The 21,041-nt window shown below is 43.2% G+C and overlaps 1 protein-coding gene across 1 annotated transcript in view; it reads right to left on the bottom strand.

Moving 5' to 3' along the window:
* VWA8 (von Willebrand factor A domain containing 8) overlaps window positions 1–21,041 on the bottom strand; it is a 745,717-nt gene that overhangs the window by 23,058 nt on the left and 701,618 nt on the right. The window contains 1 exon segment of the mRNA XM_029602953.1: window positions 14,910–15,068. Within this exon segment, the coding sequence (XP_029458813.1) occupies window positions 14,910–15,068 (159 nt within the window).

The following is a 21,041-nucleotide window of genomic DNA, read 5'->3' as shown; positions in this document are numbered from 1 at the left end:
CCGAGAAGAGGACGGCGTCACGGAGCTAGTCTTGCTTGCATGGCCCGAGAAGAGGACGGCGTCGCGGAGCTAGTCTCGCTCGTGCGGAGCTAGTCTCTCGGGGCCCGAGAAGAGGACGCCGTCTCGGAGCTAGTCTCGCTCGTGCGGAGCTAGTCTTGCGGGGCCCGAGAAGAGGACGCCGTCTCGGAGCTAGTCTCGCTCGTGCGGAGCTAGTCTCGCGGGGCCCGAGAAGAGGACGCCGTCTCGGAGCTAGTCTCTCTCGTGCGGAGCTAGTCTCGCGGGGCCCGAGAAGAGGACGCCGTCTCGGAGCTTGTCTCGCTCGTGCGGAGCTAGTCTCGCGGGGCCCGAGAAGAGGACGCCGTCACGGAGCTAGTCTCGCGGGGCCCGAGAAGAGGATGCCGTCGCGGAGCTAGTCTCACGTGGCCCGAGAAGAGGACGCTGTCGCGGAGCTAGTCTCCCGCGGCCCGAGAAGAGGACGCTGTCGCGGAGCTAGTCTCCCGCGGCCCGAGAAGAGGACGCTGTCGCGGAGCTAGTCTCCCGCGGCCCGAGAAGAGGACGCTGTCGCGGAGCTAGTCTCCCGCGGCCCGAGAAGAGGACCTTGCTCAGTCCTTGCATCCTGAGATGGAGGCCCAGGAGACAGTAAGATTCCTCATATGGTGTATGGGAGTGATAAGCCTGTGTGTATGTATTTTTGAGAGAAAGAGAGAGCATGGGAGTGAAGCCTGTGTATGTGCTTGAGAGAGAGCATGAGAATGAGAAGTCTGTGTGTATGTGTATGCATGAGAGAGAGCATGGGATTATATGTAATTTACCATTTTTTAAAATATTTGTGAACCGTTTTTTGCATTTTATTCATTTTTCAAAAATGTGTATATTTTGGACCACAAAGATCCCAACGTTCCACATGTGGAACATGCAAACATAAATTGGTGCTGATCAATTTGTATCTTACCTACAAAAGAAAGATTTATGCCAACATGATCAGAAAACCCTTGGGAACTTGAATATATCACACAAGTCCTTTATTTACACTCAGTATCATACCAAAAGGTGAAAAGGTCAAACTATGTCAAAACTTCAGTTTTTGACCTACTTTGCATATTCATATCTTTAAGAGTATTCATCTAGGAACATCACAGTTTTGGATTTAGACTGTTCAAGTTCTATACTCTCAAGCTAAATGGTTGAAAATTTGATTTTCTTTAGGTTTGGAGTAATTAAAATCATTTAAAAAAATGTTCCACTTGTGGAACGTTGGGATCTAAAAGGTTAACTGGTCAGTGTTTGAATATGGCTGGTTAGGCCTAAACTTATCTGGCCTTGTGTGGCAGGATAACTAGCTACTTATCTGGATATCTTTTGAAGATATCCAGTTAAGTAGTGCTCCTTAGACTGAAAAAAAACATCAGGCTTGAAGCAGGCCTAAAGTTATCCAGCTAATTTATGGGATTTAGTTCCAAACTGGCTAAGTTAGCTGAATAACTAAACTCTCCCAGAAACACCTCCGGAAGGTCTTTTTTTTTTTAGCCAGCTAAATTATAGCCGGATGATGACTTTTCATTTAGCTGGATAAGTGGCTAAATATGGCAAAACTGCCCATTTATACACATAACTTGTGAATTATCTGTCTAAATGGCTTTTGAATATTGTTGTTTTTTAAAACTTTTTATTTAACAAGTTTTTCCAGCATATAGAATAAAAGGTCTGATTATATAGAACAGTAATACAGCAAAAAGGACACGGGAACAGACTTGTAAACAAGATGTTCATAGATTACAGTATTCCAAGTAAGGGCCCCATATTTGTTCTTATTTCCCATGGACGTTTTTCAGATCAAAAAATAATTTTTTCAATATCAGCAATATCACACAGCTGCCTGTGCCAGTGATTAATAGTCGGAGAGGTTTTCAAAAAAGTAGCAATGGTAAACCTGGCAGCCAGTAACTTGACCCACTAGAGTTCTAAATTTAACACACACCAAGGAACCAACCAAACTGTATAACAACTCCAACTTTGGCCTAATAAAGATGGGAAAGCCCATGATGTCAGCTATTTCTTGTGTGACTGAAGACCAAAAGAACTGAGTACTTTGACAGTACCACCACATATGTGTGCAAGTTCCAGTTTTCCCTGCAACGCCTCCAGCAGGAAGCACCAGCGGCTGGGAAAATTTAGAATAGAAGATAGGCGTGCAGTATGTTCTGTGCAATAAATGTATCATCAAAAGCTACCCGTTTTGCACAAATAGAAATATGGTGAGCTGAAGACCTTGAATATTGTTTTTTAAGGTGACCAAATATTACTTAATTAAAAAATATATATATATAATAAATTAGGACCATCCTGGTGGCTCACCGTTTTTTCTGCTGGTTATACATCTTCCTTAGGCACTCTAGCTTTCCACTGGCTCTTATCACCACTGGTGGAGTTTAGATTTATTATTAAATAAAACCAAAAATACTTCTGTCCTCTTGTCCCTGGCTTAACATTTTTGATTGATTACTTCATATTACAAATTCCTCACTGTCTGATTTCCAAACTGCACTAAAGAGGGCCTTTATCCACTTACTTTTAAAATAATCTCCACCCTGTCTCAATATACCCCAGCCAACAAATTCCTGGAAAGGGCAGTGCATTTCAGGTGAATGATTGTGTAGAAAATGCAAATGTTAGACCCTAGATTAGTAGGCTCTAGGCATGGCCACAGCATGGAGGTGGTAACAGTCACCTTGTTCGATGGTTTGATGTACTACGTAGAGCAAATGTCTCCCGCTTTGATTTTACTTAAAGTGCCACTGTGAATCATGTTATGCTCATGTACCAACTGAAATCCTTTGGTCCTTAAGTGGCTTTGCTCATTCTCAAATGGCCTTCAATAAGGCTGGGAGAATTCTAATCATGGCCTCAGTTTCTTCAGCATGGCCTACCTCAGGGGTCAGTGATCTGCCCATTGGGAACATGCATGCCATTTTATTTTGTTTCTGCGGATGACATTCAGTTGGTTGTTTCTTACATACAGGCTGAAAATATCCCCTCTATAAACAAAGGCTTGGATAAAACTTGAGATTGGCTATCAAAAAACAATCTCTGTTTAAATCCTAATAAAACAGAGCTTATGTGGGTTGATCACTCCCCAGATGATTCCTTGAAAGCTTCTTTAGATTTAGGAGGGATGACGCTGTCATCTAATGAGTCTGTGCAGGCCTGCTGGCTAAACTTAAGATCCATGTTACTGTGTTTCAGAGGAAGCTGCAGTCTGTGGTTCATGGCCAAGAACCACTGCTACAATAACCGGGCTAAGTGAGTTGGGGAGGGGATATAAACTAGAGGAAAATCCCCATGGCAGTTGTGAATGAAGACTCATGGCGCTGTAGCGCAGTAGACATCAGATTGAGCTGGAGGTCCAAAGGAGCTGCAGGAAACTGCCTGGCCAAAAAGAAAAAAGAAACCACTTTTCGTTTCATTGTTTGCCATTCGCAGTAATTCAATTGCATGAACGATGAACTCCAGGAAACCTTGCTGTAATCTAAAACACACCAAACTTCACTGCCCTCAAAGGCTTTCAGAAGACTAACACTGCTCCTTTAGAGACTGGGAATACTCTGCATTTTCTCTTTTAAGATAACAAACATGATAAGAATTATTTTTTTTAAAATCCTGTATACTCAGCCTATCATTTTGAGATGTTTCCTGCCTTACTGAGATTTCAGGGACAGATTAGTAAATTTAGCAGGGCTACAGACGACAGTATATGTCTGTCCATTCCTTCAGGAGAAAGGTAAATGGGTGAAAGGCTGGAGAAAAAAGAGGTTAGAAAAATCAGTAAATATATTATCAGCGTCTCATCTAATGGTCTGCTAAATGTGCTGGATAACACAGAAAGCCAGGAATTAGAAATGAGATGAGGCTACATGGATCTAAAGAACATTACAGAGGTGATAGAACAGAATTTCAGAGGAAGGCAATAACTATGAGCAGCACAACCCCTCTTCCATTTATTTGATGTTTATATAGTGTGTTTTACAAAAATACTTAACACACAGACTAATTTACAACATAACATCAACCCAGCAAAAACAAATGCACAATAAGCTGTAAAAGAGCAAGTACTAGAAGTTGTTAGGAGGAATGATGGCAGAATAAGGCTGAAGCTTGCAGAGGAAAGTCAATTCTAAAGGTGAAATTCCCAAAGGGAAAAAAGAACAGAATACAGAGTGTGCAAAGGGAGTATAGAGAAGAGGCAAAGAGAAAGGACAGGGGAAAAATAGCAGACAGATGCAGCGTAAGGCAGAAGAGGCTTAATTGGAAACAGAAAACAACTGGAATGAATGAAGTGGAGGAGATAAATGCCCACAATATAGGAAATCACAGATAACATGGGTAGCAGAAATTTGGAGTACCTTAAGTGATCTGAGAGGGGAAGCAGGAAGATCAGCAAAGACTATAAGTCATAGTAATCAATGATTCACAGTAACCATCATTCTGTGCAGGACAGACAGTAGGTATGAGGTACTTCTGTGAGACAGATTAGTTGCCCAGTATGATTGTGGCTATTGCCTGTACTTACGTGGGCTTAGTGCCAGAGAGTTATGTAGCACCCCCACCAGGTGGCGTGCCACCAATAGCAGGAGGTGTGCTGCAGCAGAAGACCTCTCCAGCCCCTGTGTAATAGGGCCAGATGGGGGTTGTGGGTTCTTTAGATACTGGGAGAAATGACCCAGTATCTGTTCTCCGGATTCAATGCACAGTTTGTACCCCTGTTCTTGAGCAGGTGACCCAGGATATACCACAAGACTTTGAAACTTTCAACACAACTTTACTCTTTGTCAAAGGCGAAGAGACATAAATGCAATGGCAATCAAAACAACAGCAGAATAATGCTCCACAGTAACAGCAGTTATTATATATATATATATATATAAACAAACATGGGCTAAATACAAGATAAAGTGCTCAAAAAAACACACCAAAACAAACACCAACTGATGGGAGAAGAGCAATAATGATAGATGTATAAAAAATATTGAAAAAACCTTTATTAATTACTAACTTAATTAAAAACAACAGGCTCCAAAGAGTACATACCAAAATTGTTTAATATAATACATGTATCAGACAAAGCTTATACAGATAAGTGTTGTACTTTGGACATTGAAGCGTGGGCCCTTGGTCGCTGTAAGAGATGACACCTCCCACAGGGCAGAGCCCTGTGGCAACTTGCAGCGATAGGCTAGCTCTAGGCAGAGATGGACACAGAGATATATCTTTATTGTACTGCAACGTAGATGGTAACCCAAGGATCGGGTAAGGATTCCAGTTAGGAGAGGAGACCCAGATGAGAAGGTTCCGTCTGTGTGTAGCAGAGTGGAATGGCAGTTCCACAGTCTCACCAGGCCCGCAGTGCAGGGTAGATTGGGAGTCTATGGAGAGAGAGATGAGACAAGCAAAGACAGAACTGGAGCGGCAGTACTAACTCTGGTGCTGGTAGTTGTAGTAGGAGAGAGTCCAGAGGAGCAGAGGTCTCAGACGAGCAAGGCCCAGAGGAGTGGGTACCGTAGGCGTCCTGGTAACAGGCAACCCCGAAGGGTAAATAGGAGCAAGGCAAGGCCCCCCAGGAGCAGGTACCTTAGGCGTCCTTGTTGGTAGCAGATACCCTGAAGGGTAAAGAGGAGCGAGGCAAGGCCCCCGTGGAGCGGGTACCTAAGTCGTCCTGGAGCGAGAAAACACAGAGCAAAGGAGTCTGGTAATGAGCAGAGATCAGCATGGAGGATTCCATGCTAACTCGTAGCTGGAACTATGAATTGGGTTTAGATGTCCTGAGCTTGTGACGTCATGCGGTAGGGACACCCCCGAGGTTCCCGCCATGACGCATGTAAAGGACGGGGCTGCGCGCGCCCTAGGTGATCCCGGGAGAAAGATGGTGAACGCAGTCGCCCATGCCGGTCTGGGGACGCCAAAAGGGTCGGTATAGAGAAGCAGAGGAAGCCATCTTCCCAAGGTGAACGGAGTTAGGCAGAAAAAAGGTAAGCAACAGAGGGTGCAGCCGTCTGCGACCGACGGGAGCAACAACAAGAAATAGTGGATCATGAGCAAACTGTAACTTGACAAAAAGATTTCTGACATCACTTGTGATAGCAATGGCAAATCTAGAAACTGCAAAAGGCATACAAGCAGCCCCAAAACTCCAATGTAAGCTGCTAGAAATAAAAATGTTTTTCCCAGTCCTAGTAGTGCATGCACAAGAAAAAAAAAAGCGAGGCAGGGTCCTGGGGTTCCTGAATAAACTAAATGTCCACACAAGGCTGCTGTGGCAGGTTGATATGGACCCTACTGTAAAAACGTTTTGTTCAAACTGTGGGTTTGTTTGAGCAGGCAGCCACTGTTGGTCCCAGTGTTTACAGCACAGAGGGCTTCTCTGGATTGAAATCCCCCTACACTCTGCCCCTCCTGTAGTATTTGCAAGTGTAGGGCAAAATTCCTAGCACAGTGCACTCTGTGTAGCATCTAGTAAAGGAATATACCTTTACGGAAAACCCTCTGGTTCTCAGTATTAGAGTTAAGATTCAGATTGTTTTGTTGGTTGTTTACTTGTCTCTGTTGGCTCCTTCAGAAGAGGGATGACACCCCTTCACAGAAATTGCAGCCAGTGTGTCTTCTGCCCATAGGGAAGGACAGTAAGGGAGGAGTTTATTCCCAGCTAGACCCTGAGAGATTATTTCTCTTTCACTGGTGCTCAGCAGAACTCCTCTTGGTGTAGCACACCTCTATGAGGTTTATTGCATGGGATTCACACACACAAAAAAAAAGATCCTGGTCTCCTTTCACTGCCAGTTCCCTGTTGCTTCTGTTCTTTCCTTTGAGCTGAAGCCTAGGTCACTTCTTTTCCTCTCTCCCCCCTTTGGTTAGAACCCTCCTTGCTTCCTAGGTAGGTCTGAGGCTCCAATTGGTCCAACATACTTCCGGCAACATCACAGCTTGGCTGCCCTCAGGAGGGGAGGGGTAGACCTTGAAGAGCAGTGAACATTTATTCTGCATTCACTGTCAGTTCTCTGCAGGTTTTCTTGCTATAAATCTTTTTTTTAGCTCAGCAAAGGGCTGTCATAGTTAATGGATATTTCCCCTGCATGGAATTTAAAAGCAGCTTGTCACTTAAAGTCTTTGCGCTGCTCAATCCAGAGCCATATACACGCTCATGGGGACAGGTACACCATCACAGTTATCTTCCAAAACCATAAACATTATCACAATCTGAATTCGTAGGTGTACTGCCAGTAGCAAATGCAGGTGATAGATGTGATAGCGGAGTTTTGGGCCCTGTCCATATATTAACCACTTCACTGCCAAGAATTGTTGTGAACTCCATGACCAAAAGAATTTTGTAGTATTTTGTAATAAAATGTTTAAACCAAAGTAAGTTATTCTTTCCTCAAGCATATCTATACAAACCACATATCATTATTTTTAATACAATGCGGGCTTCCCATTCCTTTTTTTCCTTTGGACTTGGGGGCCATAAGTTTTCATTCGCATCTAACTGTTAATTTTCTCTCCTATTTTATATCCCTTCCCAAATCAGCCCAGTCACTACAGCAACAGTCCTTGACTGGGGAGCCACTCACCAGTTCTCCTGCTAGAATCCTGCAATCATGGTCCTTAATTCTGGCCACTAGATATCACCATTACATAATGACTGATGTTTCCTCCTTCCAGGGGCTATTAATGCTGCCTCTGTAGTATCCCCAGGAGTAGTTGACCAGAAAGCAGTAGATCTGAGCCAGGAATCAAACCCAGGTCCTGTGCACAGCACTACCTATCAGTGGGCTAGCTTGTATTTTCTATTACTGTTTGGATTATGTAGATCCCTGGTTACATTTAATTCAATCCTTCTCTAAGTGGAACAACTGTATGGAGCTATAATTCTTTTCAATATTAATGTTCCAGTGCAAGGGGGTTATTGGTAGCATAACTTTGCAAGATAAAGATTTGTTACCTATCCCTATGTTTTCTCTCAAACTCCTGTTGCTCTTTTCCTTATTATAGTGAGTTGCAAACTAGCCTTCCCTACTGATATTTACATTTTCTAGTGCAGCACTTAAAACTTCAAAGCTAGCACTTCCCAGCCTCTTTTAGCAATAAGTGAATGATACATACTTTGTTTTTTATTTCAGCGGTTGAATTATGAATGTTTATGAAAGATGTGCAAATGGTTGGAAGCTATGGTTGCAGCCTTGATGACTGGTGTTAATGGTTACAAGTTTTAGACTTCCTGAAACTCTCATTTGTCTAGTTGCAGAAAAGGTATAACATGTGGTAAGATGTCTTACTGTATACTGGTGCCGTAAGAAAAACAGGCAATAGGTCATAGACAGCCTTAGTGCAGCTTATGACCCATCCTCTGTTATCTCTGCAAATACGATGTCTGAACAATTTTGATCTTTCGAAACTCAACAAAATGAGGATTTCAAGATTGGGTGAGACATTTGTTTCCCACACTGTTCCTATTTATAATCCCACTTGTACTGAAGGTAAAGTGTGGAAATCTAATTCTTTAGTAGAGTGGAGATTATGGATAAATACACGCTTCATGGAAATAAAACTGTCATCCATTCCTGAAACTCAAATCTTGTCTAGTTTCAGCAAGTAGAACTTGTGAATGAATGCCTTATTAAGCAGATACTTTTTATAGAAGAAATAGACAGTGGGACACAATACTATGACCTCTACTAAAACCTCTCTGTTTTCTCTCTGCACATAGTGGCTAAACAAGGTATCCCAATACTTGTGGACACATTTTTTTACTGTGCTGACACTGTTTTCATAAGAGAAATAGCCAATAGGTCCTAGATGGCCATGGTATAAAAACGAAGAATATGATGATAAACAAGGTCCATATGGCGCATCTAGCCTGCCCGATTTGCTTCCTGTTTCAATACTACAGACCCAAGCTGATCTCTGGCTTTGCCTTCACTTCTTTGAACTTTTCTTTTCTCTGTAGAGTGTTTGAAATATAAGGCATACTTGCACATCTTATATCAAGAATGAGATAAAAAGAGAATCCACCTAATTTTCTTTCCCATAATCCCTCTTGTAAAAGAGAAACTGGTTGTAACTTTTAGTGCTCTTTGGCAATGTTGCATCAAGTCAATGGGAATTATAGGTAAAGTGTCTATAAAAGGAAAAGGTTTTTCTCTGGGTCTTCCCCTCTGCAATGCCATTGCACTGATTGTGTGCTCCTTCTCCTCACTTCCTTTTCTGCTACGTTTGTCACTGGTCAGCGCTCTAAGCCTCCAAGAATTGTCAAGAAATGACTTTTGCCTCAGTCCTTGCTGCTGACATCAAATGTACACAACATCATTGAGGCTGTCTGTCTAAGGAAGTTCAAATCATAGTGAAATGAGCTATTCAGAGTGGGGCCATCCTAAGAAGCCATAAAATTAGCAGTTTATTTTCAACCTATATTTTGTTTTGTTCGTGGTTTTAGCTAATTTATATATGCTATTTATGCTCATTGTACACCACTTAGGACAAGTTCTTGCAATAAAGCGGTTTATAAATGTTTCTAATACCAAAAAGAGTTTATGTGACTTTTCCAAAATACACAGGTAGCGTAATCTATGTTCTTATAACACAGAAGGTGATTTTTTTTAAGTTAGTTGAAGTCAGTAGAAAATTGCAGAAAAATTATTAAAATCATAAATTTGGCTGAGTCAAGCCCCTGTGATTAACGCTTGGAAGGAAAATTAAACTCACTTAAAAATAGTGAGCGCTGATAAAGAACTTTTGCTTTGCTTTCTATATGAAAAGAACCAGGTAAGGGATGGTCTAGTGGTTAAGAATAATGATCTGGGAACCTAGACATCTGAATTCAAGTTCAGTTTTTCATTTCATTTCATGCATTATTTTTCTTGTCGTTCTGTTGGACTCGCAAAGCAAGTTACAAATAATAACCAGAGCCCCCAGTTTCTTGCAGCATATTTTTCAAGATTCCTCAGAAGCAAATTTTGGGGCCAATGCAATATAGTGTGTTCAGCCTAGCAGATAGCTTGTCGCATGGTTGGACGCGCGTTTTGGATGCGCTAGAATAACTTCCGATTCAATAATGGGATTAGTGCGTTCAAAACGTGCGTCCATACCAGCTAATAGCACTCATCACATATAAATGCCATGTTGATGAGGCTATTAGCTATTACCCCGATGCAAAAAATCACCGTGCGCTGGCAATAAAATAAGTCTTGACACACTCCAAGCCATCAATCAAAAAATACTGCTTTTCTGTGGTTTCTTCAACATAATATCGTCGTGATACTAAGTAGGAGAAACCACAGAAATCAGCATCATGAAAATAAAAAGTCTTGACAGTATCAGTTTAGGAAAATGGATGCTCAATTTACCAGCCACATCTCCTGGGCTCCCGATGCCAAGGACGCATTAGGGACGCACAACTGACCCCTAGCATGTCCTTTTTAGCGCGGCATGTCATTACCATACTGCATCCCATGAGAGGTGGATGGGCTAGTAAACTGCTCCCTTACAGCATTATGCCAGCCATGTTAAAGAAAGCAGTCATTTGACCCCTCTGCAAGAAACCCTCTCCTGTCACCAAGATTCTGGACAACTAAAGGCCCATTTTAAACACCCCTGTTTTAGTCAAAGTCATCAAAAAAGCAGTCTTCTACCACTCCTGACCCTGCAAAAGGAAAGGCATTCCTTGGACAACTTTTAGTCAGGCTTTAGAAAACGCCACATCCTCCTTGCTCTACTTGATATCTTTCTTAGAACTCCAATTCAGGAAAGTCCTCTGTCCTAATCCTACTTGATTTTTCCACATCCTTTGTCACCACTGACCATAACATCCTGATAGACTGGCTGACACTGGTATTGGGCTTGTTCAATATATACTTCAGACCCCTGATTAATGAAATAAAAAAAATCAAATCTCCAGTTCTTCGTTTATGTTAATGACATTCAAGTCTTCCTATGACTGGGATCAACTGTGATACACAAAATAAACATTTGCCTCTCAGAAATCTGGAAAAGGGCCACATCCAACAAACTTAAGATAAACTCCACCAAAACAGAAGTGCTAGTCCTAAATATCACCCCTGCCCAACAACGCCCCCTCATAATAAAACCTGAAGTCTGGAGCATTAAGTGCCATCCTGGCCTCCAAACTACACTTGGATTTGCAAATATCCTCAGCTGCTAGGAGCACCCTCTACCACCTCAGGCAACTAAGCAGATAAAACCATACCTGGAGAAAGGTCATCTGGCCATCCTGACCTATGCATTCGTCCTATTTCAATTGGACTAATGCAAAACATTGTATGTGGGTTTCCCACAAAAACTCATCTATCGCCTACAACTAGTGCAGAACACCATTGCCCAGATGTTATCAGGATGCAACTATAGGGACCACATTTCCCCAATCCTCTGGGAACTTCACTGGTTTCCTATTCCCTTTTGGTCCCTATTTAAAGCCTAATGTATTCATTTCAAATTACAAAAACGACCAGGTCCTATCTATCTGAAAGACTGCCTGTACCATTACAAATGCACTCACAGACTGAGATTCCAAACAGAGGCTGTCCTATAACTCCCTGCTCCTAAAGACTTTAGTCTGGCCTGAACCTGCACATGCACCTTTATCCTATTCTTCCCTGGCTCTGGAATTCCTTCTCAACAAAGGCCAGAAATGCCACCAACATATTAACATTCCATCGCATGGTTAAAACCTGGCTTTTCCATCAAACTAACCTTTTGACGCCTATTGTCAGCAGCACCGACCTTAGCATGCTGCATGTGTACACCAAGCCAGTAGGCTACCTGTTAACCTGTCTTTAATAAGTTGCACTGTATTGCACTACATTTTGACGGTTATTATATATGCTATATTGCTTTTTCTGTCCTATCAGCCATGCCGCTCACTCATTCCTGATCTGTATACTACCCTGCCTTCCCTATCATAACCCTGCATTTTGCTTTGAGTAATATGGATGATTTGTACTATACTGTAGATTTAATTGTATTGTATTGATTGCATGTACTGTACAATTTTCTCTACCCTTTCATCCTTGCTCCATTCCTGTTCTCTGACACTCTATATGCTGTCTTCTCTATTATATGGATGTAAACCACTTGATAACTCTGTACCTTGCTCCAAGTACTACAGTAGGAAAACAAGTAAAACGATTTCTTGTAATAAATAATACATAAATAATTTGCACAAAGATTCACTTCTATGACTACACAAGAAAAGTCATTTTTTAATGAAAACTTTTGATGTTGTTTTTAAAGAATATTTAAACTATATACAAATACAAAATGTACAAAGCACAAAAATCAACTATCTTTCAAGTAAAGACATAAATTGCAACTTTTAATTGTGCAATGTCACTTTTCTTTGGAACAGAAGTTCAGTGCAGCTATCCTTTTTATATTTTCTTCAGAAAGACCTGGTTATCTTTCTGAGTATATGAGCTTAGGTTTCAGCAGTTTCTCATGCTGTTAATTACACAAAAAGAAATGAGTGTAAATTGGACACTTGGTAGAATATTAGACAGACAGACACACAGAGTTTGAATTAGCACGAGTTTGAAAATTGTTAGCAGTAATGGCACTCATCAAAGCTTTTATGAATTGAAATGGGTTAATGTTTTATAGATGTGGTCTCAAAATGAACATAATAAAAGGGTCTGTAAAGAGATACTACTACTTTCTCTTACTACTAGTGACATCTCTCTTTATGCACTCAAATACACTATGACATTTCTCGACTGATTTGTCACATTGTCCAACTGTCTTGATGGTCACTGGACAAAAAAACAAGTAATTTGCATATTTCTGATGCCCTGGAAACCAGAATTGTTGGAGGTACCTGAGGACTGAATTTGAATACGACGAGGTCCATATTCAGAGTCATTTAGCCAGATAACCTTTAGCTGGATAATTTAAGGGCATTTCAGGGATAAATTATCTGGCTAGCTCCAATATTCAGAGTTAGCTGGATACCTTATCTGGCTAAGTCTGGTTGCGTCAAAAAGCTGTCCTCCAATTAGCCAGCTAAGGTTATTCTGCTAACTTTAAGATAGCCAACTATATTCAACAGTGCGGCTGCACTATTGTATATACCTCCAAAGTTAGCCGGATACGTTTATTTGGCTAACTTGGCTATCCGGACAGTGACTGGATATGTTTCCCAATAATTCTAATACAATTTACTATGATCTACTGTAGTGGTGGCCAACCTTTTTCATGCCACAGCACACCTGGCACAGGGTCGCTTCATCATGGCACACCATCACCTTCCCTCACTCCTCCATCTCCCTGGTATCATTTCTTTTTACTTCCCTCTCTCTACCCCATGGCATCAACACATTCCCTTCCCATCCCACCTGCCATCGTCAACTTACTTCCCCCATTCCCCCTAAAGCATCTGATCCTCCCCCTACACCTCTAAACACATTCATCCTTTCTCTCCTGCCACCATATTCAGATGTTGGCTAGCACACTTACTTGCTGCTGCTGCTTCTCCCTCCTCTGTGGCTTTCCCTTTGCAGTTGAAACTGCACAGGGCTGGCAAGCCTCGGAAGGCTATGGGGTCCCGTGCAGTTTCGACTGCAAAAGAAAGCCAGCAGGAAGCTGCAGCAACAGATAAGCGCTGCTTCCCGACTCCCCCTTCTGTCGAGAGGACATCCTGCAGGCCAGGAAGTATGAGGGGGAAGGAAACATTTGAAGCCGGTAGCAGCAAAAGTGATTCAGACCATCTCAAACAGGCTCCGACTAGCTGGAGGAAAATTTTGCAGCACAACTCTGCTTCAGCTATGGCAGACCAGTTAGGAATTGCTGACCGGAACTTAAAATTGAATGATGTAATAGATTTCATGGAACAAAGATTTTTATAGTGTCAATCACTTCATTTCTACATGTTCGAAGCCTTACACATCAGTTTCTCCCCCTGCCATCCCAACAGGGAATCCTGGAAAACAGAGGGACTTAAGGACAATACAGGAGGTTTGAAAAGCTTAAGCCTTGGAATTGGAGATGGCCCATGGACTCCTCAGTGAAGACCTCAGCCCAGGGGTTATACGTTATTGAAAAAAAATGACCTGAAAGACAAGTATGTACATTTTTTATATTTAAAAAAAATATTTTTTGGTCCAGCTGTTTTCTTCTGTTGCTTTAGACTTCCAGCTCAATTGGAATTGACTTCTATAGGGGTCCTGGTGCCATAAGACTTCATTCACAGTCACCTGTGATTTTTCCATACCTTAAACCCCCTTCCCACATAGCCCAACCATTGCAGTGACAGCCCTCAACCAGCAGCCACCGACTTTGGACCGTGGCTCCCTCTGATCTCTGAGGGAGTGGGAGAGATTGTATAGATGAGCAGTTGGATGGATGGGCAGACGAGATAAGCCATATGGGCTTTTTCTGCTGTCAGGTTTCTCTGTGTCCATGATACTCAGTAGGTTTGCACCCAGAACCTGGCTAGTAGGTGCCTCTGTTGAGCGATGGTTGGGACTCTCCTCCCCAGGGGAGTTGTGAACGCTGCCTCTGCAGGATCTCCAGCCCCAGTTGGTCAAAAGATCAGTAGCTGGGCTTGAGAATCAAGCTCAGCTCTTCTGCATGACAGAGTTCAGCACTGCTACCGAGCCACTGGACCAGCCCTCTGATATCACTTCTTAAAGAAATTGTATCCTAAATGTGTTTTTCATGGTTCCTTTCAAAGTGGTTTTACTATTTCCCTGTTGCTAGCAACAGAAACTATTACAGTTTGCATTGCAACATTTCTTTACATTGATGAATAATGCCCCTGGGTTAGGCTATTTGATGAAATTGCTTTTTCCACTGTTTTCTGTGGTCTGCATAAGTACTCATTATTGCAAAAATGTTTTCCCAGTTATAATTACCTTAAACTTGTGCTCATAATTCTCAAAGGCTTCCATGACCATACAGGCGGCTTCCATGGAGCGTTCCAGCCTGCCATCCACTCCATTAAAGCGATACATGCTGCCAGAGACATCCACTACCAAACGCAAACGTTTCGGCTTCTGCTGGGGACTCCCAAGCTGAGGGATAAAGTTGACAAAAATATGAATGTCTTGTGGATGGGCAGCCTAGGGCTTGATTTACTAAACTTTGTTTCCCCATAGATAAAGAATGGGAAAACAAGTCCTTAGTAAATGAGGCCCTTGGTGTTTTGCCACATACTAAACATTGCCAAAATAAGACATGGATATTACTTTTCTTTTCTTTTTTTTTTTTTTAATCATGTGACTGGGGAGGGGGAGAAACACAGCATGGACCAAATCTGAGGAATTCTGTTCACTTGGTTTGAAGGCTCTTGAGCCCTCTGCACACTCTGACATGGCATTAACAAGAGGAAATGCATGTTTGTTGAGGTCGTTATTACTTAGTTCAGATATATGACTTGAAGAATCAGTCATCTACACCTACCAGGTATTTAGTGACTGCTTGGTGGGGTTAAAGAGCCAAGGTGAGGGTGAGGGCTCTAATCCTTTCCCAGTTACAAAAAGAAAAGAGATACTGAATGTCAAGGGCAGTTTTATTATTATTATAAAATAGAACTATCAAAAACTCTCTGTCTAGTTGAAAAAAACCCAAACCCCAGAACAGAACACCAGAAGTGCCATTTTCTCAACAATTTTCCACAAAAATCATTCTATCCACTCTTACCAACAGATTTAATATGAACAACTCAGTCACCCAAGGAAGGGCTGGCTTAGTCCAACAGCAGAAACAAAGGATGACTGCTTGGCCTTCTGGTACATGACCAGTCCACCAGGTAATGCTTGGACAAGTAAAGACTCGAACATTCAACAATACAGATGCGAAAATAATCTGAGGTTAAACTGAAATCAGGCAAATTTCAGCTTGGTTTTGCTACTCCCACAATAAAAAGGTCTATTTTTCTTTAAAAGAGGCTCGCTGAAGTGCTTTCACAAACCTTTATCATTTTTCCTGGGTTTGAGAGAAACGTTTTTGGATTTTCCCCAGATTTGCTGTGCAACTTTGTCAGATGTTTCGCAGAGGAAACTCCAATGCAAATCACTGTATGCCCCTCCTCCCCTCATTGATGCAGTCACTCCCCCCATTACTGGTGCCACTGAGTCCCCTCCCTCCTTCCCCACACTGACTTTGTTGAGCCACGTTCCGTCATTCCCCGCTGATACCCCTGCTTGCACCACCAAGCTCTCTTTCTCCCTCTTGCTGGTGACACTAAGCCCTGCCCCCTCCTTCTACAGCTGAGATCAATGAGCCCCACCCCTGCTTCCCATCCCCCTCCTTCCTACTCCTCTAATGCTACCGAGACCCTGCTTTATCCCTTCTATCTTTGGTGACCTCTCTCTCTCTTTTGCCACTGCTGAGCCTCAACCCTCCTTCCCCATTGCCAAGGCACTACCCTCCCGTACCTGTTGATGCTGCCTCCCATCCCGGCTGAAGTTACCATGATCCCACCAATGCCACCGAATCCCACCTGCTCCGTCGCCCTCCCACGTCAGCTGATGCCGACGAAGCCACTTCTGCCCTGCTGACGCTACCATGCCTTGCCCTTCCTTCCCCTACTGAAGTCAACAAGCACCCATCCCTTGCAGACATTGCCGTGCTCTCTTTCTGTCACATAAGAGGGGATGAGTTTTGGCAGCATCAGTAGGTGTGGGAGGGGGGAAGAGCCGGGAGGTGTCAGAGTGGGCCTGGGTGACAGGAGGCTCAGCAGCATCAGTCGGAGGATGGAGATCAGGGAAGCGAAAAGCAGCAATTGGGAGTGGGGTTTTTTCTTTTTCTTGTATTTTATTTTGACGAACAAACAGGGAGTCAAAAATGTGAATGCACTTAATGAAAATAACACGATATAAAGCATTCAGAAAAGATGTACATGTATATTGCTTGTTAAAGAGACATCACAAGGCATGATAACAAAGACCATCATAACACCCGAAATGATGGAGCAAATGTTTCAGCTTCCACATATCAAATGGGTCATGTATAATCATCGGTCTGAGAGACAATTGTAGTCCAAATAATTTTTTTGAATTTTATATAATGTAAATAAAAACAGGCACTTCACTTAAAGATGGACTATAATTGTCTCACAGACCGATGATTATACATGACCCTTTTGAAATGTGGAAACTGAAACATTTGCTCCATCATTTCGGGTGTTATGATAACATATATAGAAACATAGAAATCATGGCAGAAGAAGACCAAACGGCCCATCCAGTCTGCCCAGCAAGCTTTCGCGCTTTTTTTTCCCTCTCATACTTATCTGTTACTCTTGGCTCTTAGTAACCTTTTTTATTCTATTTCCCTTCCACCCCCGCCATCAATGTAGAGAGCAGTGTTGGAACTGCATCTAAGTGAAATATCTAGCTTACGGCTCGATACAGTAAGGCCGCGGTAAAACCGGTGCGGCAGTGTCAGGCGCACCCTTCCTCCCCGCACGCACAGTTCTCCTGACCTAACGCCTGATTCTCTCTTCTAATCGCATGCAAATGCATGCCGTGGCTGTGAAGCGTTAGGGAAGGGTTATGCCCGCGCAACCCATTTTACTGTACAGGCGCTGTAACAGCGCCTATACAGTAACCTGGGTGCGCTGGTACCTGTCATTTCAAATGACATTTGAAATGACAGGCACCAGGAAGTGTAAAAAAGTGTAAAAAGTGTAAAAAGTGTAAAAAACAAAAAACCTGTGTGTTATATAAAAAAATAAAAAAATTTTAAATACCTGTCGGAGGGCCGTGGGTCCAGGTGGCCGGTGGGCAGCCATCAGCGGCATCCGGTAGTCCCTTCTCCCAAAATCGCACGGGCGGGTCGGCAGCGGGGGGGGGGGGGGGGGCGGCAGCGGGGGCGGCAGCAGGATCCGGGAGCGGCGGGTAGGCAGCAGCGGGGTCCGGGGGGGCAGCGGCAGCAGGATCCAGGGGCGGCAGCGAGATCCGGGGAGCGAGTAGCGGCAGCGTGTTCGATAGGGCAGGCAGGTAGGTGGCAAAAAAAAGATGGCCGCCTGCACGGGAAAAGCGTGCAATTGGCCGCTGAAGACGTGACGTCACGACGTTTGGCGTCACGGGGTGTGACGTCACGTCTTCAGCGGCCAATTGCAGCTTTCCCCCGTGCAGGCGGCCATCTTTTTTTCCCACCTACCTGCCCGATCGAACACGCTGCCGCTACTCGCCCCCCCGGATCTCGCTGCCACTGCCGCCCCTGGATCCTGCTGCCGCTGCCCCCCGGACCCCGCTGCTGCCTACCCGCCGCTCCCGGATCCTGCTGCCGCCCCCCCCGCTGCCGACCCGCCCGTGCGATTTTGGCCTCATCCAGGCAGGGGGAGCCGGAGGTCGTTCGCCGTCGGCTCCCTCTGCCTGGATGAATGCCCGTGCGAAATCGGGAGGAAGGGAGAAGGGACTACCGGATGCCGCTGATGGCTGCCCACCGGCCGCCTGGACCCACGGCCCTCCGACAGGTATTATAAATTGTTTTATTTTTTGTATATAACACACAGGTTTTTTGTTTTTTACACTTTTTACACTTACCGTAGCAGGCCCGAGCCTTGCTACTTTTTCGTTTGTTTTTTTTTTGCTTCGGGAGGAGGGGACCAGACGGGACCAGGGCGGGTAAGCAATGTTTTTACACTACACTACACTAACTCCTACTAGGGGGAGGCGGTAAACTAGCAGGTTAAGGCCGCGGCAGAACAGCGGGTTACGGAGGAGATAATATCAGCGCCCGTTACAGTATCGCAGGGGAATAGCTAATTCCTTCATTATACAGCTTTTTCGTTCATTTACATGCTGGGTGCGGAAAGGGTTTAGGAAAGGGTTTAGGAAGCGCTAAGGACGCGTGAAACTGGAGACTGTATCGCTGGATGGCCTTACTCGTCTGTATTGTGCGCTCCCAGCACGTTACAGATGGGGAATCTTTAACTCAACGTTACTGTATCGACCTGTCAATTAGTTAGGGGTATTAACCACCGCAATAAGCAAGCTACACCCATGCTTATCTGTTTATCCAGACTATGCAATTCAGTCCTTGTTGGTTGTTGCCTGAATATAGATGATGGTCTTTGTTATCATGCCTTGTGATGTCTCTTTAACAAGCAATATACATATACATCTTTTCTGAATGCTTCATATCATGTTATTTTATTTTGACAGCCAAAAGCAATCCCAAGCTATTACACACCTCATGTTACAAGAACACAACAACTTAATTCCATTCCTGTACAGATTTTAAACTTTTCCCCTTCTCAGGCATGCTCTTTCTCCAAGCAAGTTCTGAAGTTACAGGGATAAATCTTGGTTATTACTTGCTTTCTTACAACGTTGAATAAAGAGAGCCCAATTTAACAGAGTGCATTTACCTTTCTGTTAAGCTTGGAAGTCTTTTTAACAACCTTCCATGTCTTTGGTATGCAATCTAACAGGGTCATTCATCATAACGCATGCAATAATTGTGTTACTGCATGGTGCGAATGCAAATTTTTAGAAGGGGTGGGATTGGGGCAGGGTTTGGGTGGGATAAATTAAAATGAGGGGCAATATCGCATGGTTTTGATGCCAGAAATAAGTACATCTTTTTTCCTGGCGTTAAACTGTGCGATGTGCCCGCATCCTGTCAGCCATTTCTGGGTTGAGGGAGAGGAGTGGGAGAGAGAGAGAGAATGCACCACTGAGGAGGCCTTCACAATATTCAACTATTTATATCACTATAGGAGGGCCAGCTAATTGTTCGAGGTGAGGTGTTGGTGGTGGTTTAGAGGCCAGTTTTAGATGCAGAGTGAGACTTACAAACAGCACAGTACACCGAGGTGAAGATTTGACGTCATTTGGAGTGAGGAAAGTCTCAAAAAGATGAGATTTCTACTATGTTATCTCGCCCTAGATTGATGGTACCGTTATAGAGTCCATCGAGCTAGGGCTTATCTGCATCGTGAGCTGCAAAACAGAAGTATCACGGGGTGCACAAAGTTTACTGCACCCTGCAATACACTACCTATGCGAAGCATGGTGTGCGGTAATTGTAGAATTACCTTAAACACGCTCCTTTTTCTTTCAGCACATGTTATCCATGCGCTATTATAGCATTTTGATGAATCTAGGGGAAAGAAAGAAAGGAGGACCTGAGACATTTCACTTAAGTAAAATTGTTCTCCTCCCAGTCATAAATAGTTTCAGAAGCAGTTTCATGTGTCTCCCGGTTCACCCTATTGGCTCTAAGTACCAAAATCATTAATCTGGGAACAAGGAGTATCAACTTAGTCATGTCCTGGATAGTTACATAACGTACTTCAGAAATCTTGAATCTCTCTGCATAGACTGCGAGAAATGTGTGCACTTCTATGCCATTAAGGTGACTTGTTTGAGACAATATTTAAAGCCAAAAAATTTGGCTACATAATGGAATCTAGCAAAGTCAAGTTAGGCCCTAACTTACAGTTAGAGAGTTTTTATTCATTCTCATTGATGGGTAAACTATTACCTGGGACAAGAGCAACTTTTTATCTTTATGATCCATGTCCTTCTGGTTTACTAAAGAGAGCATCTAAACCAATTAAGGATTACATGAGGAAAATTATGAACAAGTCTCAGGAGGAAGCTGGTTCCTGCCTGTCTGAAACATACCATATGGACTCCAATTCTGAAGAAACCTAATCTGAATAATAATGGATGTGCAAGTTATAGGCCAGAAACCAACATTCCTTTTTTAATGAACTTGTTTAAGGAGGAGATCACTGCACAGGTAACAACATTCTTGAATGAAAATAATAGCCTGGACCAGTCCCAGACAGGTTTTAGAAAAGGAGATAGTATGGAAAACAGTATTAATATCAGTCCAGTATGATATTTTGCAGATGTTGGATAAATATCTACATTTGCCTTCTGTTGCTATATATGACCACCGCATTTGACCTGACTGACCATGATATTCTCCTCAGCCAATGTCATTCTTTAGGGATACAAGGCATGGCATTACAATGACTAGCATTGTTCCTGTCTGGCTAGCAAATATCAGTGCACAGAAATGGG

The sequence above is a fragment of the Rhinatrema bivittatum genome, chromosome 5 (assembly GCF_901001135.1).
Source record: "Rhinatrema bivittatum chromosome 5, aRhiBiv1.1, whole genome shotgun sequence".
Lineage (NCBI taxonomy): Eukaryota > Metazoa > Chordata > Amphibia > Gymnophiona > Rhinatrematidae > Rhinatrema > Rhinatrema bivittatum.
Note: the sequence above shows the minus strand (reverse complement) of the source record. Positions and strands in the feature narration are given on the sequence as shown.